Source organism: Tauraco erythrolophus, chromosome 1, assembly GCF_009769465.1.
Source record: "Tauraco erythrolophus isolate bTauEry1 chromosome 1, bTauEry1.pri, whole genome shotgun sequence".
NCBI classification, from domain to species: Eukaryota; Metazoa; Chordata; class Aves; order Musophagiformes; family Musophagidae; genus Tauraco; species Tauraco erythrolophus.
In genome coordinates, this window is record NC_141465.1 from 31,947,335 (window position 1) to 31,973,402 (window position 26,068).

At 37.5% G+C, this 26,068-nt stretch overlaps 1 protein-coding gene across 5 annotated transcripts in view; it reads left to right on the forward strand.

Annotated features, from left to right (window-relative positions):
- The window catches only part of ITSN1 (intersectin 1), a 107,367-nt gene that overhangs the window by 73,310 nt on the left and 7,989 nt on the right, over positions 1–26,068 (forward strand). For all 5 annotated transcript variants that reach the window (XM_086631878.1, XM_086631895.1, XM_086631869.1 and 2 more), the window contains 7 exons: positions 954–999; positions 5,652–5,773; positions 8,934–9,051; positions 13,026–13,217; positions 23,413–23,534; positions 24,419–24,525; positions 25,651–25,834. In XM_086631878.1, the coding sequence (XP_086488004.1) occupies positions 954–999; positions 5,652–5,773; positions 8,934–9,051; positions 13,026–13,217; positions 23,413–23,534; positions 24,419–24,525; positions 25,651–25,834 (891 nt within the window). The remainder of the gene's footprint in view (positions 1–953; positions 1,000–5,651; positions 5,774–8,933; positions 9,052–13,025; positions 13,218–23,412; positions 23,535–24,418; positions 24,526–25,650; positions 25,835–26,068) is intronic.

Consider the following 26,068-nt stretch of genomic DNA (forward strand, 5'->3'; position numbering starts at 1 on the left):
TGGCTGCTGTTTTGGAGATATGCATGTATATCAGTAGACCTGTGAGTGCATTAAAATAAATAAATAAAAATAACTCCTCCCAAATAACCAGTGGTCTCAAGGGAATAGATTTTTTTTTTTTTTTTTTTTTCTCCAGGAAGAGAACTTTGAGTTTGTAAATTATGAAAGCTTTTCATATTAAATTTGATCTTTCAGTATTGCTTTTTTCCTATACATAACTGAACTGAACTAATTTCACTGCTTGCTGGATTTCTTGTTGCTGTTCAAAGGCTTTTTTTGCAAATCTTTTGGCCTGGATGATGATGATGATCTTCCCTCATCTCACTCCATCTAGGTTCAGAGGAAATAGCTACAGATAGATAGTACCTTGCTACTCAGTGTCCTATGCACTCACTTGGGCATGAAAATGGTGGGGGGGCTTTTGCTACTGCAACAAACACCACCTACGAAGTTCAGATGACTCGTTGTAAATGACTATGCTGATGTGCCATATGAGAAATTTTAGTCCATAATATGGACAGCATTGAAATAATTATGTCCAGTTAGGTTTTCTTAGGCATATTTGCAATCCAAATATTTGTAGAGCTGAAAACCACTATTGTTGTTTAACTCAACAGAGTTCACGTTCTGTAGATAAACAGATTAAACATTCAAATGCTGTGTGATTTGAAATTACATTGATATTTGCAGTCCATGAAAGGAAGAAAAGTTCAGGAAAGAAGTCTACGCATTTACATAGTTAGTCATCCACTTTCATACACTGCTTGGTATTTATTCCTATATATTAATTGCCATCTAAAATATCAAGAGTTTCTGTAAGAATAAAATCCTTCTGTGAGGGTTTTTTACTTACATCTTTATTTAGTGTGTTGAAGTGAAGCATAGTACATCGTTTTCATACACTGGAGAAATAAATGTCAGTGCTAAACTTACATCTTGCTTTCTGTTTCAAGGCTCCTGGAGCAGCTGGAAAAACGGGAAGCTTAGGGAAGAAACCTGGTGAGTCATATATTGTGACGGTACCGTATATCTGTTCTTAGGTACTTAAGCTCAATGGCCACAAAATCTTTTCAATGAAAATAAATTTTTTTTTGCTCTTGGTCATTTTGTAGTAATTTGTGCTGATGAAAACTGTTATCTACACTAAAATAATGCATAATCTGTCAATCATTCTGTTTCGCATGTATCAATTACTAAATAACATGTAGCTAGAAAATAAAAATCTGCTTGCTCCAAAATGAATGTAAACCTCATGATAGATTTTTTGTTTAACGGAACTGCAGAAGCCTAAAAGAGCTTGAGTTTGCCAGGTTCTTACCCTGTGATTTTACAGCGTTTTGCCCAGAATGCTACACAATATGGAATGCATAGACTTTGTGAGCTCTTGTGCCTGCTTCTCATTTTCAAGAGCATGTACCTTGTATCCACGCTATGTAGCTTATTGACTGTGAAGCCTGGTCATGTTGCAGAACATCGTTTTGCAGGTTGCTTTTTGGCTAGAAAGAGGTCCTCTGGCTCTTGGGGTGGTGGGGGCTGTCCTTGCAAACAGCCTTTGTATTTCTAAAGATGGTTAAAAAAGTGCATTCTCTGCTGCTGACAGGCATTTGTAAACTTTCCAGAAGACATCTCTTTTTTCCCCTCAGTGTATTTATTTACTTTTGTACCAAAGAGATGACTTTGCATCGAACTGAACCAAATTAAATAGGAGATGCTCCATGTTTCTGTGCTGTCCCTTTCTCTGATGCTTTTCATTTGCTCAGTGAGGTGATTCAAGGACATGATCTACCAGTGCCTTATGTCCATGCACACACATATGAAAATGCGTGTTTTGTTTTGTGGGGAGGAGGTTTTGCTTTGTCTCCCTCAAGTGGTTCACTGTGTAAGTGTGGAAGAGGCTGGAGGTGAGAGTAGATAGCAGCAGCCCCAACTTCATTTGGCTTATTTTACCTTGACACAGGAGCAACGGGCTGCTCTTGTAAAATACTACCAATCCATCTATCAAAAGAAGGGCTTGGAAGTAAACTACTCCTGCCCTTTTAAACTTTGCACAATTAAAAACAGTTCTGTTAATAGATAAAAAACTCAAGAGAGGCAGACGAGAACAGAGATCTAGAAAACCTCTAGAAATGATACCTGGTAGAAATAATGAGATGATGATGATAGGTCTGGCTGTGTGGGAGAGAATGGATGGCAAGACTTCAGCCTGGAGCACCAGCCTTAAAATCGCTGGTCTGGATTCCAGCTTTCAGTGGAGGCTGGGGAGGAGTTGACAAAAGGTGTGTTGAGAATCTTCTGGAGTTTAGAACAGTTTGAGAACAATCCTGTCTATTTTTTAGCAAGGACATTCACGGATGTTTTAGCTATAAATGAGCTGCAAGTGCTCAGCCAATGTAAGTGAAATGCTAATGAAAGAGGTGAAATATTCCCGCCTACTCTAGAAGCAGCAGGACGAGTGGGTGGGAGTTGGTAACAGTGTGCCTTGAAGGCCAAGGGAAAAGAAACTGCGAGTTTAAGCAGTAATATGAGGACAGTTCTATCTGCAAGAAGGCGTTTATGTCTTTTTCTAAATGTACCTGTCTTAGTAGACGCCACATTTTTTGGCCTGGACTGTAACTGAATTGGATCTCTTTTCAGTAATTCAGTACTTGAATAAACCAAAATTAAAGTCTTTCCTGGAAGGAAAGCTGTTTCTGTTTTCTTAACTTTTTTTCTGAGTTATTTTCTCTAATTTTCTGCTTCTCTGTGACATGCGAGAACTGAATGTTAAACTTGTAGTTCATATTGTTACTTATTTAACACACAGTCCACAGTAAAAATTCTTTATGGTGCTGGTTGGTGAAAGAGGATATCTGATACTTGGAGCCTTGTAAATCAGCTTTTTGTAGACAAAAATGAGAAAATTCTTGTTCTGAGAGAGATTAAAGGTAGAAGATTTTTATCCTCTCAGTATGATATACTGAATATTGTAATTACCATGGTAGTGAGAGAGGGTTTTACCTGATTTTTTTTTTTTAATTATTATTTTGACAAACTCCCACAGTTCATTTGTTTGCTTGTGTTTATTTCGCCTCCAGAACAGCTCTAGGGTCGAGGAATTAATGTGATTCTGTGGAAAAACCTTCATATGCAGGGAGCTTTCAGACTTTCTAGCAGTATGGCTATGTTTCCTGCCAAACAGCTTGCATGCTTTGCCTATGTATAGGACAACCTGTGCTGCTGATGGCTTTTCTCTCTGTAAACCTTGCTTCTCTCCTGTCATCACCTACTATATTTTGCTTAGAAATTCTTTCTTCTGTCTTCTGCTTTCACACTTTGTGTGCTGTCTATGTTCCAGGAGCACGTTTTAAGCATCTCTCTAAACTCTCAGCTACTAACTTTTTCTTCACGTGTTTGGTTCTGCCCTTTTCTGCCTGCGCACATCTGTGTGCCCCTCTCCCCTCTTTGAGTTATCTCGAGGGAGGTTCTGCCGTCGTTAATTCTGCATGCGTCATCATTTGCAGTGACCTCAGGTTACTTGTCATCTCTCTGTTTCTTCATCCTCCTTATGTTGTTCATTTACATCTTGAATGCTTCTCTGACCACTTTTAATTTTCCTAGCCATCGTTTTCTTCTAAATTTTAAGTAAACCCTTTGAATGTTTTCCTGGCAGTCTTCAAACCACTTTGTTGTTTCTTCCCTGCAACAAAACCTCCCTCTGTTTCAAGGGAGTTGGATTTGTGGTTTCCTCTGCCTACAACTGCCTTTTCAATGATTGCTCCCTTTCTCTGCGTTACCAGCAGACTCCCTCCTCCTCTCCCAGCCTGTGGGTGATGTGTTGTTACTGAGCGCCTTTGCTGTTTCTCTTGGCCATGGGAAGTTGGGCGCTTGTTGACAGAGAAGGCCAAGTAGGACGATGCCCAGCACTGTTACTTTCTTAGTACAACTGCCCAGGAGAAAGCTGGAGACCACTTCTATGTACTTGCTCCCTTCAGCCTCAGTCCCTTTTGCTGTTGTTCCTGTGTTGACTGCTAGTCCACCTCACGCTCATTGTCACATTGCTTTCTGCTGCATTTTAAAGAGACAAACTGATGGCAGGCGTGACCTTTCTCTGCATAGTCTTTCAGTGCCAGTTTTTTAGGATAGACGAGATTGAAAATATATACAAACAGTGATCACAAGTGAAAATAACTGATACAGATTTTTTTTAATTCAAGATTTTCAAATAAAAGCTAAAATCTCAAGCTGATCTGTGATCAGATAATTGCTGAGGTTTTGAATTAAGCTGACTGTCTTTGCACTGAAGCAGTTGAGACACACTTCTGTGATCTTGTACTACTGGCTCTTCTGTGGGCTTGTTCTACAGTAGTCTTAGACCACAACCATAACGAGTCAAACTCAGTGACCACATCAGCTGTTTAATGGTCCCCAATTTTATTTGATGCATTGCCAAATAAAAACCTCCTTTGTCTTAAACACAGGGTCAGAATTTACTATTCCAGGAAAGGTTTTTCATAAAAAATAAAAACAAAAAAAATTCCTCATTCCCCCCGAAAAAAACAGTGCCTAGATCATTCTGTTAAGGACATTATTTAAGTGATGAATGACTGTATCCTAAGATCCTAAAGTGGAGTTTTCAGCAGTAACAACATTACTTTCGTGCTGCTTTGAATGTCTGAGACCTTTTACAACTAAATGAAAGCTAAAAAAAAAAAGTCCCCATAGATGCCCTTTAACTCGTGACTAAAAAGGGACTACATAATGGTAGTAGCTTGGAAGGTTTAGCTTACCAAAAGCTTACTGAATCTACCGTCTTTTGTTTATATAGCGTTCCCAGTTGTCATAGTATTGAACTTGTTCTCCATCACCCTAAACATGATTTGATGATGTGCTCAACCTGACTTAAAAGACATCAAAATACCTACAGCAGCTTATAAGCTTCTGTCAGTTCAAATGGGTTAAAAAAATGGGTTAACTCTGCCAGACTTTGTGTTGACTTAAGTTATCATCTGTCTTTCCACAACTGTAAAATAGAATAAACTGCATTGTCTACTTTGGCTAATTTAACAGAGAGATAATTTTGAGCTCATGGTTACTCTGTGTCAGATTTATGCTGGTAGGTGATCAAATAAGGCACCAGTTTTGTATTAATATTCATGGAACAAAGATTTCAAAATAAATCCTGTTTGTTATGTTTTGAAGACATTCTTTTTTTATCCCATCTGGTGGTGAAAAGTTTTCTGCAGGCCTTGGTTAGTTTGCACCTCTGTTACAACTGCAACTTCTTCGCTATATTGTCATCAACATGTATCTCCTCTTTTTAGGGAGATTGGTCCAAACTGGTGCTACAAAGATGTACTTACTGGAAAACAGTATTATAACAATTGATTTAAGAGCCATATAGCTCTAATGATGGTCATTTTTTTTATTATTTCAAATATATTTATATCCTACCTATAGACTGCTGCACCTCTGTTTTATTCCTGTAGTGCTATGAACTTCTGATCTGTTTTATAATTACTATACGTTTTCATGGAGCTACATAAATATGTAACAATTTTATGGAAAGAAATACAAATGGATATACTGTGGCAGTGATAAAGCAGAGTTAATGTTGTATAGAATGTATTCAGATTTTTCCAAATTAACTTTTTTTTTCCCCCCTGCTTCAACAGAAATTGCCCAAGTTATTGCCTCTTACACAGCAACGGGTCCAGAACAGCTTACTCTTGCTCCTGGTCAACTGATTCTTATCAGAAAGAAGAATCCAGGTGGCTGGTGGGAAGGAGAACTCCAAGTTAGTTACTGTTTTTTTTGAAATAAAATTCCATGTAAAAAAATGTGTAATTTTTTCATAGTTCAAAACGATGAATGCATCAATGATAAATAATTTTTAAAACGTTCTGCAATTAAGCATTTAAAATAAAATGCCTTTACAAGAATGTACATACATTCAAATTCCTTGAACTTGAAATAACTTTGGAGGACAGCAGGAGGAAGCCGCTGTGCCTTGTTGTAAGTTAAGGATACCATCTCAGGAATCAGACCCAGCCTGCAGTCCACTCCCTTGTACGTTTTCCTGCAGGCCCTTCAGATATAAGAAGGGAGTGGATTTTAGGGTGTATTGTTTTGGTTACTTTTGAATCCTCTCAATCTTGTGTCCAGTAGTCACCTTCAGGTGAGCAGAGCAGCAGTTGTGATGCCAGGTGGTAAGGAAAGCCAGCCATGCAACAGGAGTGGATGGGACTGTTGGGTTAAGTGACAGGATCTGCTTGTGTGTCCTGTTCTAATAGCGATCATGGGTGTCACGTGTGTTTGGATCAGCTGATAACCTGTGTGCACTGTGAAAGCAGAAGAAATGCTGGGGTGCACCATCCTGAATGTCTTCCTAAGAAGCTTTCTAAACTGCATCAACCAGAAGTTTGACCATCCCTTTTGCTTGAAAGATTGAGAAGTGTTTTACAGCAGTGGTTTTTGTAAGGTGGCCACCACTTCTTCAGGTTGCTTAACGGATGTGACAGTGTAGAATACCAATCTAATGGCCCAATGGCCCTCCTCAGCAACAGCTCAATTTAATGTAGAAGAGTGAAAAGAAAGGTGTCTGTTGCAAGCATCAGATAGGAGAGAACTTTAGTGTTGTATTAGAAAAGGAGAGATAATAAAATATTTTACCCAGATTTTTTTTTTTAAGAGTAGAACTTGATAATTTGGAAACTTTGATTCTCATTGTCTTTCAGTGGCAAAGCCTTTTTTTTCCCTCTCCAGTACCACTGAATGAGGTTTTATTTGGTTTTGGTTTTTTAGCAGGGAATATTCCATGAAAGAATGTAATTGATTTATTTTTGCAATGCAACTGCTCAAACGAGCTCAAAATTTTTTTTGCATATTACTACCTGCCCTTTTTGCCTTTCCTGGTGATATTTTTTCATCTTTTGTGGAGAAATCATATTCCAGGATTACTTTGATTTTCATTCTCACTAACCTTTATGTTGTTGTTAATATGTAGCTTTAAAAAGTCTCACATTGAATGTATTTTGAGATAGAAAATAAGCTTCACTGGACAAGAGCTGTCACAATTGCTGCTTGTGAGGTGGCAATTGCAGCTAATGTGAGGGGTTTTTTTAAATTAGTTTTTGGTTGTGTAAATACTCTCATGTAGCTTTGGATACCTTACTATCTTACATATGGTTTTACAAGCTTTTTTTTTTCTACATTAGCAATCCCTGACCTATTCTTTTTATTCTCCTTTTCCAACACTGTAATACAAGTTCTTGCTCCTCTGTTATATGTGCACAAAGGCTAATGCAGCAGTATGGTGAAATGGATAGAGGCATTGATTAAAAATAAAAGCAGCAACACCCCACACCCTCCACCCAAAGTAGTGAAACGATGACAAGATTTGGAGAAGAACACTAATATTAACTTTTCTTTATGCATTTAATTTCAAAGTGGCAGATTTTTTAGAAGTGTATGTACAGTTGAGTTTCAGCCTTAAGTAAGTTTTGATGATACTTGTCTTCAGGGGTCAGAGTGAAGGTAAAATAAGGCAAATGTGTTAAGCATTACATGGCCAGATTTAAAGCAATCTTTCAGAATATCTTAAAATCAATGATCTAGATACACTTTAGATCAAGTGCTTTCTTTTTCATTAAAGAAAAAGAGAGGGAAGGAAGTAGTTAAAGAATAGTATATGTGTTAGATGACTTTTTTCACTAAAATTAACATCTCTCTTGTTTTTAAAGGCAAAATTCTACGTGCCCCAAATTTCAACCTTATTCTAACGCCACAAAAGAGAATAAATAGTTAAAGTAATTCTTAATGTAGATTTTATAGATTTAGAAGCTGAGATTTGATTTAAAGTTGTAGAATAACCTTTCTTGCAGTAAGGATTTTTCTTCTGATTTTATTTGCAATGAACAATGCAGTTGGCAAAGTAACAGGATGCCGTTTCTGTCAAATTCCTATCCTGCTTTGGTGACACAAGCGTTGTCACACTGGATGGGACCTGCAGTTTGTCTGTCCCAACATCCTGTCTGACAGTGACTCATTGCAGCTGCGTCACAAACCGTGGAGTGCTGCAGTACGCCAGGTGTGCGGTCACCTCCTGCTCTCTCAGCACACACACATGGACCACACACACACTAATACGTGTGTGCACCACGTTTTCGTGCCGATGTTCTCTGATTAGATAGGCATGAGAACATCTAGTGTACTTTTCAAAACCTTAACATCTGTTAATTAGGATTGTTTGGACAGTATCTGTCCGTATGTATTTGTAGTTGCTGAAGTTTAATTTTTGTTTGATTGGAATCTGGCTTTGGGATTTTGTGTTTGAATCCAAACGTTACACATTTTTCTTGCCATAACGTTTTGCTGTTCTTCTAGCACTTGGTTAGTGTGACATATGTTTATACTGTCTATTTTTGGGGCAGGAGACTATTAAAAAGTTTAGATACTGTCTCTTAAAAGAAAAGAGCTATTTAGATTCTTCATCTCTACTTAAACTATCACAATCTAGGTATCTATTTAAATGCAGTTCTTTGTATAAAGAAAAAGCATTTTAATGCTGCCACTCATTAATGCAGTAACTAGCCTAATATTCTAGAGTTAATGGTTTAAACAGAATTGGGAGAAATCTTTCAGAAGGATCAGGGTTGTAGTGTTAATTATAAAGCATACAAAGTAGGAACATTGTTAAGTGAAAAATCACTTAAATTAGTAGTAAATAACTACTGTTTAGATATTATAAGCTACTGTTTATATATTTTAAAAGCTTACTTCCTGTAATGCAAGTATCATCATATTAAACTATTGCCACAAAAATAGCTGACTTTTTCCTTATAAAATGCATTTTTCTTACCCTAAACAGTCAGTGTGACTGCAAGTAGTTAAAATATTGGCTGAATTACATTGTCTAAGATGTGCTTCATCTCTTAAAAGAATTGTTATTTTACTAGGCACGAGGGAAAAAACGGCAGATAGGATGGTTCCCTGCTAATTATGTAAAACTTTTGAGCCCTGGTACCAGTAAAACTACACCAACCGAACTACCTAAATCAACAGCATTACCTTCAGGTAAGCAATGCGGTTGCATTGACAAAGTTGCTTCTTTGTAATGTGTGTCATTTACAACATGACTTCTAGAAATATTTATGGACATTCAGTAGGATATTTAGTATCTGTTACACTAGTCACTTCGGTTAAACTCTTTTTTTTTTCTTTTAAATGAGAAAAGCTTACAATTGGCTTGTATATTTACAGTGATAGTCCCTCAGCTGTGAACTACTGAGTGCTAAAAACCCATCTGGACATTGTAAAGGTTCAGGATGGTCTATCGGCTTAGCAGTTGAGGCACTTCTCATTCAGAACCTTTTATTTTTCCTAAGGTGAAGTGTGAGAAAATCACTCAAATGAAGATGTAGCTTTTTGTCCTGTACAGCTACTTATTTTAAGCTTTATGAAAGGACACAAGAGTGATGGACCATTAAATTTTTCAAGCTATTTGTTACATCTCCACCACAGGCAATAGCAGAGTCCCGTCAGTCTACTGCAAGGTATAAAGCCAGGGAGAAGACTGAGAACAAGAAGTTCATTCCTCCCAGCTATTTCAGCCTTGAACCATTTTGGGCTTGTGAGTTAGTATAGTACTAAGTAAACAGGATTCTTGTCAATCAAAACCATGTAGAATGGATGTATTTTCTTCCATAAGCCACTCAAAAGACTTGACATGTTTGTCTTATCATCCGTTTGGATTTAGTTGGAGGTGGCAGAGGGCAAAACCTGCTGCTTCCCCAGGCTGTTTTTTGACTGTCTATCATTAAAATGAAATAAATGTTTCTAAATGAAAAATGGTAGTGAGCATAATTTTCTTCTTTAAATATGTAGGAAGGATTGTCTTGCAGTCTTTGAAACTAGAATAAAATACTGAGGTATTAGTTTCATATGTTATTGGTATAAATCAAAGCACTGTATCAGAGAAGGCAAATGTCATAAGTGGTGCTAATTGGCTTCTTTGATGGTAGTTGTAAAGATGCAGGAAACCAGACTTCTATAAAGACTCGTAAATTTGGGTCCTGCAGTTAAAATGGTGATTCAGCATTGAGACATACTTTTTACAAGGCAGTATGATAGGATTTTTTTTTTTAAACATTATTTCAGGTTTGACAGTCTGAGGCCTTTCACACATGCTAATAAAACTTCTACAGAATAAACTTTTTAGCACTTTTTGGATTACCCACAGAACATCAAAATCTTGATGACATTCATTTTTAGCGAATTCAACTTTGTTATAGACCTTTCATTTGGAGGGTGAGAAGAATCATCTTGTCTTTCCACATGTTAGATGACCTCACTAACTGTGTGGTTAATGTAAGAAGTCAAGAGGTTAATTCTTGAGAAGCATCTTCATCGCGGAAGTATGTTAGTGGGGAGGCTTACTATAGCAAAAGACACGGAAAGCCTGAAGAAAACCATCTAGAGGGGTTGAATAATGCCCAAGGTGGCACATTATGAAGGGTCCGAGAGTGTGCCATTACTGCTGGGTTTTGAAAGTAGGGGATCCATCAGAAACTATATCATCAAAGCTTCTGTTTCTTTTGTCGTTTTGTTTTGATGTATATGCTCTCCGTCTGCCATACTGTAATGCACATTGCATGACTTCAAAAACTTGGTTTTTAAATTCTGTTGCATGGCCGCTTCTGCTATATACTTTGAGGTTTTCTTTATTTCTGACTGCTTTGTATGCATTCCCTTCTAAACTTTTGTCATGAACATGTCCTTCCTCATGTTGACTGTTACTGCTACTTGAAGCTAGTCAGGCATAAGGGAGTTCACAATATAAGAATAGTGGGAAACGTGTTTCAACCATTCTGCTTCTTTAAAGAAAGACAACATTATAGATTGTACTGATTGTGAGTGTTGCACGAAGACACGGATTCCCTCTGCCATTGCAGTAGGACCAGTATTAATCAATAGACAATATTTCTAAAGAGGAAAAAAATGGCCGAAAAGCACTGGAGTTCAAAGGAGACAGGCTATAGCTTGCTTCTGTAGTTAGCAATGGCTTTTGGAGTTTAAAATAAGTGAAGAACTTTATTGCTGGGACTACTGTAAGAGCTTCCTATGTAGGACTAAGGTATATCGTAAGCTTTGTCAACAAGTGTAAATAGGATCAAGATGAGGTCGCTGCTTCAGGTTCACTTGAGGAGTCCTATCTCTTAAAGAATTCTCTTAATTTACTTCCTCAAGTTTAAGGTGATTCTTGGGATCCTGTTGGACTGTTTAGATGTTCTGGTAACTAGTGGCAGCACCAAATTTCATAAAATCTTTTGATTTAGAAGAGAATGATCTGAATGAAAAAATTCTTGAAAGAAATTAACTCTAGAAGGGGTTAAAAATCTGTTCATGTACATATGGTATTCGGGTATGGTCAAGCTTAAATGTTTTATCGTTCTTAATGTTAGTAATAACATGTAAACCTGTAACAAGAATGCTGTAAAACAGATGCACAGGTCTTTAAAGTGATGCATGAACATCAGTGGTGTTCACACGTTTGAACTTTTGTTAGCACAAAACTACCTAAACCAGGAGTATACCGTAGTATACATTCCTTTCAGAGTGCTGGTTTGTCTCTAGTATGCCAGGGAAACATACGCTTTGGTTAGTTGATGTGTTAGGTGTGACAAATGACAGTGAGTGCCCATTTATTTTTATTTCTATGTATTTATTACTTCTTTTTTTTTTTCACTTTTGCAAGTAAAAAAGCTAAATATTGAGATATAAGCAGAGGTCTTGTCAAATGTGGAGTTTATTTGATTATGATGTTTGTGAACAGGCACAAAGTATTAACTAAAAGGAGTTGAATCATTTCTGAAATACAAATTCCAAAAAGAGGTTGACAAATTTAAATACATTGCTGGCTGAGTACAAGAATGAAATTACAAGAAATTTTCAGGCTGAATATAATAGAACTTGACAGTAAGGCTAATTAGATAGAAGCCTTGTGTCTAAAGGCAAAATACCAGAAGCCCTGTGATTTGGCGTATAGAAAACATCAGAGAAATAGAGGAAATTTTATCTAAATAAACAGTGTGCTGCTTCAGAGAGTTAAGAAAACTGCTCTATTATAGTTGATCAGAAACTGCTATATCTGGAGAATCTGTCAGATTTGATGAGTTTCACAGTAAGGAAATAGGAAATAGGCTGCTGGAAGGGGTCCTATGGTGCCAGAAGGGCAGCCAAAATGGCCTGGGATGCTTTTTGTTTTGCTCATCCTTTTGAAGATCTTTGTGTTCTTATGTCTCAGTGGTAGTACAAGGGTATCACCGTTGGCTTTCTCTTGAATTATAGAGCTATGCTGAGCGTGTTGTGCTAAATTAGGAGAGAGTGCCTTTTTCAGGCTTCAGGCAGCGGAACATATGTTTCCCAGTTTTTTCTGTCTATTGATCAGTTCTTTTGGAAAATATGTTTTTCAGAACAGGTTGGTGAGGATGCAAAATGCGATTTTTATAAACGCACAACGAATCTGATGCTTTTGTCCAGGGAGGGGAAAAAACAACATATATATAGAAAGCGCAAGAGAAGTGTCAATAGAAAGCTAACATCCTTGAAGTGTTTGACTTTTTGCTAAAATTCTAAATTTTTCCAGTCTTCTACTGTTGGAGCACTTTCCAAACAAAAATAGCAGTTCCAGGCAGGTTACACTGTTCTCAGTTTGCACTGCTGTGCTCTGCCCTTCCTAGTGTGATCCTGACCCCTCAGTAAGCTGACTGAGAGAGCGTCGCTGCTAGAAAACTCTTCAGTTTTTTGTTTTGTTTTTTTGTTTTTTGTTTTTTTTTTTTAAAATCACCTTGAGCCAATTTGTTGAGAGCTCAGCTAAGCACCAGTACAGGGGCATGGGAGAGATGGTCAGGATGGTGGCAGAACTGGTTCAGATCAGCGCAGTCTCAGAGCTATACTGTGGCTTCTGTAGTGTTTGCAGTTGGTTTGTGCATAGCTTACGTTTTGCCGAAACGTTACCGGTGCGATAGACCTCTTCCTTTATCTTACAGTGTGCCAAGTAATTGGCATGTATGACTACACTGCACAGAATGACGATGAGCTAGCGTTCAATAAAGGCCAGATTATTAACGTCCTTAACAAGGAAGACCCAGACTGGTGGAAAGGGGAGGTGAATGGACAAGTGGGTCTCTTTCCATCCAACTATGTGAAGCTGACGACAGACATGGACCCAAGCCAGCAATGTAAGTGACCCTCTCTGCTGCTGTGCCGTGATTGTGTAGTACTTTAAGATGAAACATGCAGCATTGCTGTGATTCTGCTGTGGTTTGCAGAACTCAAAGCTTCACCACTGCTGCACTTGTCAAAGTCTCTTTGAAGACCTTCCGTAATGCAAACCTTATTTTATGTTTGTTTTATTTTTAGTTCCCATCCCCTTTGTAGCATGTTACCCTTTATCATTTTTGCACCATGCTGTTTACATGCCTGACTCATTTTCCTAGCTTGAATTTGCTCATTGTTTTGTTTTGCTTATGTGTTGTTTTCCTCCTTTTTCTAGGAATCATATGTTGTCCATCCCCCACTCAGGCTTGAAAGTCCTCAAAGAGACCCACTATCCCATATCACTGCCCAGAGGGATGATGGGAGATGCAGCCTTGATCATGTGGCTTCCAGCATGATCATCTACTGCCTTCTGAGTAGAAGAACACACTGCAGAGCAGTTTACCTCATTTTACATTAGTTGCATGTAATCGCAATGTTTGAGTTAATTACCTACAGATATAGCGCAAAATTAAAATGAAACAAAAAAAACACAAAAAAATCAGAGGATAGTGGGTCCTTTTGTGGCTTTCATAGTTACCAAGCTAATTTTTCCACCTTTGCGCAGGTGCTTTCAGTAGTTTTAAAATTATTTTTAAATATATATTTTAGCCTTTTAAAGGAAAAGTATAAATTAAATTTCTTCATTGCAATTTTGTTTGTGCAAAAAGACCCACTATCAAGGAATGCTGCATGTGCTATTAAAATTGTTCCAAATGTCCATAAATTTGAGACTTTATGTATCTTTCTTTTTTATTGTTCACTTGTCCAGTGTTGTCAATATGTCTTTTTTTTTTTTTTCTTTCTTTAATTACAAAAGAACAGAAGGAGTTAAATCAGTTTAAGGAACTATAAATGTGCCCAATTACAGATAAGGTATTTTGTTGTAGTTATTGTACTGTATGTATCAGGTGTTCCTTGTTGAGTGTGTAATACATTGTGGAGAGAAGAAATTAACTTCCTTCCAATGCAAGAGATATTAACCTTCCATAATGTTGTTATCCCAGTTATGTTACTTTTATTTTGCACATTACTTGTAGCTGCATACAGTTAGAAAACATCCTGGTTTGTGTTTGTCTCAGATGTTTCGTTTTTTGCATTTTCGTATCAGAAATCAGTAGAATGCTACATTCATATGGGATTTTAGAATTAACTTCTTTGTTTTCATCTTGGTTACATGAAGTTTCATTTCTCATTTTTACTTCCTTATGACTATGGAACAACACATTTTGAGCAAGTAATTTTCCTGACAAGAAAGAATGTATAGAAATATCTCCCTGCAATTAATTTCCAATGTTTACATTTTTTTAAACTAGACTGTGGAATTTATACAAATTAATATTAAATGGAGCTTACAGTCAAGTTTATGTAGTAGATGTGCTGTAGCTAAGCCATGTTTGTCTTTCCAGCATTAGTTACAAGCTCTTGATGAAATGCCTGGTGCTGTCAGTGCAGAAACCCTCCCTTCCCAATGCCTCAAGCACAATATAGTCGTTCTACTAATTACTTTGCCATTTAGTTAAGTTTTGGTTTATGTATTTCATTTATTTCTAAAGCTCATGCTGGCAGTGCTGTTAGTGTTTCTAATCCTACCCCATCTCTCTCTTTCTGACCCGTCATGCGGTGCGAAGAACAAGTGAAGCTCCTTATTCAATTGCACTTCAGTATTTCATCAGTATGAATGTAAATTATATAAATATATAAAAACCTGCAGCTTTAACAACTGTAATACAGCCTTTAAAATTAGTTACATGTATAGATAATTAAATTCTTCATATAAAAGATAGACTAAAATGTGTGTGTTTGTCTTGTTGCTATGTACACACAGAATTCACCCAGTGGCGTTAGTGCATGTAATGAATTTGCCACCAGAATAGCCTGAAGCCCACCTGTTTAATTTCAGAATGACACTTGTCTTGTTTCTTTGAATATTATTTCAGTATAACTATTCAGATTGATCGTAATTATCTGCAACCTTTTGCATCTTTCTCTATTCAGTGGCTTCTACGTGTTACAAATCAGTTGATATTTTTGACGCTATACTGGTAGATGCATTAAGTATTCTTTCTTGTTTTACCACAGGTTGATGTTGACTGAGGTTCTGTGTTTTATGCCAGAAGCTCTAGTCTTAAAACACGCACAATTGCACAGATTTTATTTCTTTTTAGGATAGTATTTAACATGCGCAAATTTTTCCTTTACCACTCTACCATTAAAAAAAAAATAAATTCTTCTCCATCATAGCCACTTGCAGAAAAATATGCTGCCTGGTATGACAGAAATTGAACAGAACATAATACTTGTAATTTTCAGTGCCCATTGTTTTGCTTACTCGGGATGATGTAGCCAGCTTTTACTCCACTATTTCAACATTTTGTGCATTAAAATGTTATTTTAATGAAAGGATATCTCTATTTTCCCATAATGAGCTGTTATATTGAAAGATTTATAACTTGACTAAAAGCATTTGTCCTAAGGGACGTTTTGGTTTTTATGACTTCAGGCCAGAAACTTACTTTCTCTAAATATTGAAATATTGGCAATACTTTGGATATAGGGGATTCAAATGTTGCTTTTTTTTCCATTAATTCAAGTGAGAAGAAAAATAAAGCTATTACAATAATCTGCAGGCTACGTGTTTCCTAACATGCTTCTTAAAAATGCTGAGAGTGATTGCTCCTAAAAGATTTTCAAAATCACAGTGCCCTGAAAGTTCCTGGGGTCAGTTTTCCACTCAAGTGAAAACAACAGCCTGAGGTTGTCCCTCTGTAGACACGTACACACACATACACACACACGCTGATGCACGTTGTGCCAGGACTTCTCATACAGAAGAGTACTCTGTATTACTCAACAGAGCAACAGCTTTATCAGTCTGTTGTTGAGAACAGTTAACTCGCAAAAACCTCAAAACACATTTAAAATGTCCTAGACAAAGATATTCAAACCATTGGGGCTTATATTCACATACATTGTTGAAATATCTCTAATGTTTAGTTACTCACTTACTGAAGTTCTTAAGTGTACTACTATAGCTTGGCCAGGGTAGTGTTTAATCTTCCTCATAATCAGTTATTTCCCTTGAGTAGCAAGGAACAAGATATTGAACTTACTCTTTCTTACCTATCTAGGGTTTTGGGTTTATATGGGTTTTTTTTTTTTGAAAGGGAATATGAAAGCAATTCTTTAATAAAGAAAATTTATTATTTCCATTAACAAAATAGTTTTTCAAGATTGTTTCTCAATCCGGTTTTGACCCTCTCTTCTCCTTCCTGATTCATCTGAAAAGATCTTTAACCTCCTAAGGCACATGTCCCCTCCCAGAGTCGCAGATCCAGACTGCAGCAAGCAAACCTATTTCCAAAAAACGCTTGCCTCCTGTGATGGAAATGCGCCCACACTCTTCTTTCTTCAGTCCTTGGATTTGTGGCTGCAAAGCCAACAAGCACTAGTCCCAGTCAAGGCTGAAACAAGACTTTCATAGACAAAACTAAGAAACCATTCAGATGATTTTGGATTTTTACTTGTATTTTAAGTCAACGTTAGAAAAAGAGCAGTCTCACTGCTGCCTAGTCAATTGAATGCATTCTTTGTATTAATTTTCGTTTGCAAAGGGAAAAGATACTTTGCACAGGAGCTCAGAAAAAGGAGCTGTCACTTGAGGGATGCAGAGGAGACTGGACTTGGAGACTACTCCAAGTGGTGGTGGGTTTTTTTGTTTACAGGTTTTCTGGTTTTTACCTTGAGAAGAATTTCCTCTGTATTCAGCCGCTGAGGAAAAATTTCCGTGAATGTTTTTTCAGGGGATTTGTTAATACCAAGTCCAATGCTTTAAATTTGTCCAAGACAACTCAGAGTCGAAGATGTGGGTTCATGAAGAGTGCTTTGCTTTATACCTAGAATCAGTTTCATTTAAATCTCAATTCATTTGGAGCTTCAGTGGCATCTCTTTCAGTCCCCGTGAGCAAACTGAACACATTTTGAAATGGCCTATTAGGATAACCTTCCCGCAAGGCAGCAAAATTACTGCAAGTTCTGGTTTTGTTCTCTGGTTTTAAAGCAATTCTTTTTAGGTCTTTGTGTTTATAGACTCCATATATGCAGTCCTCTTCTGATTGCAATAAATGGCTTATTTTTAACATTTTTTAGGCAACTTCAGTAAGTCCAGGAACAATATAGCTCTAATATTAATCATTTGAATTGCAGACTGAGTGCATGCACACAGGCAACTGCATAACAAGCTGCTGCTTGGCTAAATAGAGAGCACTAAGGTGACCTTTTGATTCCAAACCCTGAAAGAATGTTTTCAGAAGGTTATCCTGGATGCAGTTAAAAATGTAAATTATTTTCACAAAGACTTCATTTCCCTCATGTACAATTTATGAGCTTTGTTACTTTTGTTTGATAGCTTGCAAAGGAGTACTTTACCATGAATAAGGATTCATTTTGAGTTATTGTCCATGGGAGGAGAAACCATGAGAGTTATCTGAACTATTTGGCATAACCTAGTAATGTTAATAGTATGTGTAAATATAATTGTGATATCGGCAACCAATTTCTATAGCTTGTTCACAGCAAGTTTCATAGCTGTTTCGTTCCCCTCCCCTTTCCATACATCTTAATTTGGAAACTTAAAAAAACAAAACAAAACAAAAACACACATGAAAAAAAACAAAACAAAACAAAACAAAAACGCCAAAAAACAAGAAGTATTCTTGAAGTGCACAAAAAATCAGGTTGCAATGTCTGCGTAGAGCTGGAAACTAATTTGAATCAAACCTGTAACTCTTCTGTAAGTTTTATTAATCCTGTGGAGCAACACAGAATAAGAAGGCATATTTTAGACGAGTTTAATCTTGTGGAATAGTTTTAATTTAATTTCCATTAATTAAATGGAAAAGGTAGCTGTTAGTGTCTGTAGATGGAGAGATGTTTATACTCAAGGTAGCTGTTCTACAGTAAGCAGGCGTAGAGCTTTTAGAAGCTGTTGGATATCCTGTGGCCTCCTGGTGCTCCTTGATCACAGGATTTGGCTCCACTTTCTAGCATGAGTTTCTCCCTTTGTTTCTTCGTGCCCTGCCTACCTTTTTGAGCCTGACCCCTCGGCAGCAGCTGGCTTCAGTAGCAAGAAGGAAGCTCCGTGCCTGTGTGCTGTTCACTTCCCGACTTCTTAGTCTGGTCTGTCCAGGTACCCGTTTGTACCTGCAGAGCACTGACCTGATGCTGCCGGCTCAGCTGATGCCCACCAGTGCACAGCTGTGAACTGGTGCCAGCACTGGCAGAGTGCTGGTCTGAGCCGGGCTCAAATCGGTGTCACAGATAGAGGTTTTCTGTGCCCTGGCCTAGATGGCTGAAACCAGATTCATTTTTCCTCCGTCACATTCACACTGCCAAGTGCAGTTTTCTTTGCTGAATTGTTTCATATGTTGGAGTAATTTTGCATCCAAATGAGTGTTAAAATAAACCTGATTTGATTCCTTCACTTTAATTCTTTTTTTGGGGGAAAGACCTAAAGCCAGGAAAGATGATGACTGAAGGTCTGCTCAAGAAAGTGGAAAAAAAAAACCAAACAACAAACCACACTGTACTTTAACTTCAAAATACTACGTTTAGTATTCTGAAGTTTTGACATATTTCTGACTCCAAGTGAAATACCTGTACAGCATCTTTATTTTTGCAGAAGAGAATGTAAAATTGGACTGTGCAGTTCCTTCTGGTTGGATCTGTGGCTGATGGTTTTGACTGATGTGCTGTTACTGTACATTAAGTGCTCAGGGGCTCAGGACAGGTCCTGGGTCATAATTCAGAGTTGAGATTTAAAGTTACCTGATGTCAGATAAAGCAGTTCAGGAGTGGGTTAACTCAGCCAATTTATATTTTTAGATGCATCCATGCTCTTACGTGTAGATTCTCTGCTCTCCAAGCAGATTCTAGAAAGGGAGTGGTAGACATGTTCTGTTATTTTCTGAAAGGCTTGCTTCCTAACTATCTCACCTTTCTTTTTTACCTCCTTCCCTTGATTGAATACTAAAACGTTTTTTTCATAGAAACCAAGGTATTAACCTAAAACACTGCAGAAAGATTTTGCCATTCTGAAGTGAAGATGATGGCAGTGTATCACAAACGTATGTTGTTGAGGACTACAAAACTTGCCTTCAGCACTCAGGCATGTTCTAGATTTTGAAAAAAAAAAAAAAAAGGAAAATTGGAATGGTCACAAAAGGTTCTTGAGTCTGTTGCTTGGCCTGTGTGGATTGGCAGTGACAATCCTTCTACCTGGTAATAGCTGACTGGTGTGAACAGGAGGAGGAGAGGCACACGTGTTGGTGGTGTCTGGTCTTGGCAAAAACACAGTAATGCTTAATATTTTGCAAGTGAGACATTTGGACTTGTTTCTAGATCCTGCTTCCATCTGTCCCAGAGGAAAACACTCTGCTCTACCAATAAACAAAACTAGTCCAGTTAGGAAATTGTTGAAAATAGCTGTGAAACGGGATTTTGCGTCACAGAAGCTTGAGATGGAGAGAGCTGTTTGATCATGAGACTCTGTGTTGTCCTCAGGAAAAGCTTGACCCTCTCAATGGAGGGTCCATCCCACAAGATAGTTACAGGAAATTGGTGGTTTCATCTGAAGCTAGTTGATAAGAAGACTGAACGGTGAAATACTGTAATTGGCGTGAAGGAATAGTATCATGGTGCCAGGAGTGCTATTTCTTCCCGCTTAAGGTTTTGGAGGAAAACAGTGACATAATTTTTTACTGCTTCTGGTTCCCTATAATACAATTCCTGTCTACTGTGATCTTGTCATTATGGTCTAGGCCAGCATGAGGTTTACAGTGAAATCTGGAAGTTATGTTGTTCAGAAAGTCTCCCTGAATTGGAAGAAATCAGAAGTTGTGCCCACATAAGTAGATCAGTGAGTTCCACAGCAAAACCTTCCTTCTGAAAAAGCAGCATCTCTCGTGCATTGCTTTCAAGCTTAGTTGTTAGCTTGTAATACCCATATTTTCAGGACTGACTTTGTAAGGAAAAGGAACACCAAGTTTACTTCTTAAAATGATGCTTGAAATTATTCTTTTACATTTCTAGAATCTCTTAGTCCTACAAGTCCTATGGTGATACGAGGTCAAAGCACAGATTTCTAGTTACAGCATTTCTGTGTTGGTTCTGTAAGTCCAGGCAGAGTAACCGGTCTGGAGAGTGTGTGCGAATGCCTCTGCTTGGGGCCATACTGGTTATTCAATTGAAGGACAGAAATTCGCGTATTCATTCATGGTAGTGTGAACATACCAAGTTAGCTGTTGTAATTTCCCCATTCTTTTCTCAGTTTACTAGACTGTTTGTAGCTCAGGATTCAAATTCAGCACCTTCCAGATGGGATCCAACGCTCTACTTCCTCAGAGCAGGAGAGAAAATATGAAAGAACGGGGCAATCAGTAACTGTAAAGAGAAATGCCACTGCCTGATTTTAAGTACCTGAATGGCTGTATGCATGAGGGACTATCAGTGTGCATTTAGTTAGAAACGTTAACCAATTCTACGCTGAGGTAGGGTCCCGTACTTTACCCACGGCAGAGCTTTCCCATCTGTCGTTGGAAACTTCTGACATCAAGGGCACTTTCTGGCCCCTAGCAGGAGTCTCTTTTAGTGAACTGAATTCATGAATGATATTATTACAGCTGCAAGCGGAATTTGGGTGTTCATGAAAGTACTTTGCACAGTACTTTGGTGTCTGTGAAAAACTAGCTAGAACCCAATGGCCTGACATTTCCCCTTGGAAAGGAACACAGTTCTTTGGTGTTTTTAATACAAAGACAAGAAAAATCTTAGTACTTGTGCACCTCATGAAGAAATTCCCGTATCAGAGAAGTGTGTCCTGCATGTTCTCCTCAGATCGAAGCAGGCTACTTTCTCAAATATTTTAGAGTTCAAAAGTAGGCCATTTGTTGAAGTTCAGAGTAGCCCATTTACGTCCCAGTTGGCTGGCTGTCAAGCTAGCTGCTAAAATATGTTATGATTCAAAATGTTAAATGCTTCCTCTAAAAGGCTGGTGGTTGGAAACCACACTTCAAACCAAGGTCGTCAGTATCTTTGAACAGCAAACTTCCCCAGTCTCTGAAGAAAAATAATTAAATACTTTGTTCACTGTTAATGAAGCTGACAGTGTATGGGAAAAGAAGTTCTGTTTGATAGACCTCTGATTTACTTGCTAACTAAGAAAATGCTCTGAAAGCAGCCATTTATTAAACAAATTAAACTTTTGGCTTTTGAAATGTGCCTAGTGCTTTGATTATTTTGGCATAAAATCGATAATTCTCAAAAACTATTTCAAGCAAAGTTGCAATTGCATCTTCTAAAGGACTGCAATGTACTGTATCTCAAAGGAGTGTTATCAATATGCTTATGATTCCAGTCTGATCTGTTCTCAACTTCTTAATCATAGAGGAAACTACTTTGTCTCTATATAAATTTTATTATTTTTTTAAATTTTTAAGTCAAATATATCATTACCTTTTCAGGAGCACAGATTAGTTGAAGCAGCAGTTGGAGATAGTCCATGAAAAACCTAATAGTGATACACGTGGACCTTGCTAGTGGCATAGTGCAGAATGAGCTCCTCAATTACATTCAGGAAGCTAAAACTGCAGTAAATGCTATCTAAGTGTTTGATAATGCGAAGAACTGAAGGAGTTGTCTGGAGCGTGATGTGATGTGATGTGATTAGGAGCATTTGAGGACATCTGATCTAAAACTCCCTGTCAGATCTCAGTAGGTTAGTGTCATTGTTGATGCTTGTGAACAACGTCAAAAAAGCCTTGACCGTTTCAAAAGTGAGGGTCTCCTTGAATATTTTTCAGTCGGAACTTTTTTCATAAGGAAAGTCTGTTTCTATGAGGAATATACTGAATCTGCCCATACTTCGCTGAGTATTCTGAGAAAGACTTGAACTGAAGAGTTTTGATTGTGTAGAAATAATCATAAATAGTACACTTTTAAAACAAAATGTTTTAAACTTGTTTGAAAGCAACCTTTCCTTTTTAAAATGCATTTTATTTTATGCAAAAAAGTAATAAAAATAGTGTTATAAGTGAAACTGGAAGAAAACAAACATTTTGTTTGCCAGTCTTGGAAGCAGTTAATTAAGCTCAGCTGAAAAATACTGGCTTACATGAAAAATTGTAATTAAATGTTCTATTCTAATTCAGAATAGAAAATAAAATTTGAGATTCTAGAATTTATACAGAAATTCTAGCATCTACACAGGATAAAAACAAGGGAGGTGATTTGCAAAAATAAACGAACAAAACTGATGGCAGATGAGTTCTTAGTTAGTTACAAACTTTTTGCATGCTTCTGAAGAAAAAGTAGAACAATAATCAATCCCTTTGTCTTGGCCTATAAATTGGTGAAATCTGTGGGGCGATCTCTGCTGACCTTTATGTGTTCTCGATCCAGTCCTTCAAAAATTTAGAAACAAATTTTAACTGAAGTGTGAAGAAAGTAAGTAAGCTCTATGGTACCTTCTTGATTAGGATGCCTACTTTGACTAGAAGGATAAAGGCTAACCTCGAATTTAGAGTGTCAGTAAGCTGAGGGCTTACTTGTAATTCCAAAGTGACCATCAAAGCATTAAGGTCACTGTAGCACTCTTTCCTAATTCTGTTCCCTTTTAGGATATCTCTGTTTTCTTTGGCAGTCATACCAGATGAAGTCTTTGCCCCTTTTTTATTAACAGTGATCCATTTTGGGATTTGTTTCACAGTGTAGCTCCAGTTGAATGACACAACTAAAGGGGACAGTGAACTTCAGAGTGAGGCTGGAAATGGGCAGGTAGCAGCGAGGGGCACCTTTAAGCTTTGCCACCAGAGAAAAGTTAGCACTTAGAAATAGCCTGGATTTTTTTATGATTTTTTTTTTTAAAAAAAGCTGTTAAATACAATTTTTTGAGTCACTAAGAGATGAAGCATTGTTAGCATTGTACCATTACACGTGAATAATGATTAAGTGAACTGAACAGGCAGTAGTTACTGTTCATTAAGCATTACTTGAACTGCTGTCAATCTGAATCAATTTGCAAATGACTCCAAGTAAAATCTAGGATCCCTTTGTGTTTTCCAGGGTGTGCAGACTTGCATCTTCTGGATATGTTGACACCTACTGAAAGAAAAAGGCAGGGATACATCCACGAGCTCATTGTCACTGAAGAGAACTACGTAAATGATCTGCAGTTGGTCACAGAGGTAAGAAGGCACAGCAGCTTTAGGAGCAGGTTTTAATCACTCATCTTTTTAAAGTAAATCAATAATTTCACTGTGCAAACTCATTTTTTATCGCTGCCGTGTTTGACTTCCTAGGGACCATCTGTATTAAATTTTCATTATCTATATCTATATAGATATAGCTATATAGATACATATGCATGTGTGTATGAGTGCGACTGATGTTAAGCCCTTGTTTTACGTCACCAAAACACTGATGTTTAAAGTATCATTCCAGTAAACTTTTTTTGCTCCTAATTTTGTATGTTTATTTCTCGTGTATAAGTTCCTAGAGCTTGAAGCACAGTTTCCACATTCACAGTGGCACTCAGTTATCCCTTACTGTGTTACAAGTTGAATCTCTTAAGTGGAAAAAAAAGGAAATTAGTAGAGGCAACTGACTTAGACAATTCTTTTGACAAAGAGGGAAAGCCCTTTTTTGAAAAAGAGATCAAGATATGCAAACCTGTGACACTTTGAGATAAATCAGAACTTCCATAAGAGAGTCTAAAGTAAAATGTAGTTTCAATTGTATTATCAAAGTAATCCTAGGATATTTTGCAAAGGAACTCTGACTAAAATTCCCAAGTTTCAAATAGATTATCCAGGTCATAATTAACGCCATCAACACAAATTTAGAGTATTCTCTGTTAAAGCCATATGCCGCTCACAAACGTATTATCAGGGAACACTCTGGATCTCTAGGGCACAGCGCATATTTGAAGTCTGTTCTCCTGAGTGCTAAGTGCTACTCTGATGTAAAATTTTCTCACCTTCAGACTAAGGTAATAAGCACCATCCATCTTAGTCACTTTGATTATACTTACCATATACTTTCTAAATTGCTTCATTTTCTGAATCTATAGATATTCCAGAAACCACTAATGGAATCTGAGCTGCTAACAGAAAAAGAAGTTGCTATGATTTTTGTTAATTGGAAGGAGCTGATTATGTGCAATATAAAACTACTGAAGTAAGTTGGTTTTTTTTTCCCCATACCTAGCAATAACAAATTCATGGGCCTCTCCCCCCACTCTTCCTTTTAGCTGCATGAAAATATTTGCCACTTATGCAAGTAGTAACCAAAATGGCCATGCATTTTTCCTTGTTGGAAAAAGCAAAATATTAACAATGTTTGCTATGGCTTACTGTTTTTGTTGAGAAAAATCCAGTAGTTCTTTGCTGAGTAAGTACTTGCACTTACTTTGCTCTTGCACAGGTACAACCTGTGCTCCAGAAGGCAAGATCGACCTCTCTTGAAGAGTAGTGCCTGCCAAGGCTACCCACAGTCCTGTCATAGACTTTTACTTCCTCTGTCTCTGTCACAGCCCATGCCCAGTTCTCAGTTTCAGCCCATACCATTCCAGTTCTATTATCCGTGAATGCAAAACGAAGCACAACAACCTCTGCCTCCCTTATTCTGGGTTACTGATGTGTTCCTTTAGTTATTGTAGGCTTTTAGCACCTGAATGAGCTGTTTTGTGAGAAGCGGTGCCAACAAAGCCTGGTTTCCCATGGATTTGCATCCAACAAAGTACATTTTTTGCCTTCCGAGACGCTAATTTTTGTTGAACTTTTTAGGGATTTTATAACTTTGAGATATCTCCTTTTTTGTAAAATGTGTTTGAAAATGGCCCACAAATTGAAAAGTTATGACAGCGACAGGACAAATGCAGGCAGCTCAATGACTATAAACCTCCTTTCCTTAGGAAACCACGCTAAAAACTAGAAGTAGCTTTGAGCTTAAAATAGTGGTAAGGCTTTTATCCCTCGTTCGCAAGCATATCTGTTACTCTCTTTCGAAACTAATAGAAAAGGAAATGACATTCCTTTTTATATTGTATCTGATCTGGCATTATATTAAGTTAATGTCAAATAACAGTTCAGTGACTGCAAGAGGGAAGAATGTTGTTGGCTGAGGGTACAATCTTGATTATCGTATTCTTAGAATATGCAATAAATCTAGTGGCTGACCTATTTATTATTCAGGGGTCTCTTTATTTCCATAATAAGTAAGAATCAAGCCAATTATTTCATAAATGAGGAATCGTTCTTCAGTGGTCTACTTATAAAACCCACATGACCTTTTCCTGTTTAGAGCTTTGCGTGTTCGTAAGAAGATGTCTGGAGAGAAGATGCCAGTGAAAATGATTGGTGACATACTGACAGCTCAGCTGCCGCACATGCAGCCTTACATTCGGTTCTGCAGCTGCCAGCTCAATGGGGCAGCGCTTATCCAGCAGAAGACAGACGAAGTCCCCGAGTTCAAGGAGTTTGTTAAAGTAAGAAAAGAAACAATCGCCATGAATCTTGTACGCTGTAAATTTAGCTCAACGTTTTGCTAATTTGCAAAACATATTCTCAAGAAGTGATCTTGTTGGCCTAGAGTGAAGAATCTTCAGCCTCACTGAAGGAGTACGTGTTTTCATTGAGGGAATACGTTTTTTTTCAAACAATTATAGAGCCACAAAATACTTTTTTTAATAATGATTTTGCTGTAAAATGCTGGGACAGTA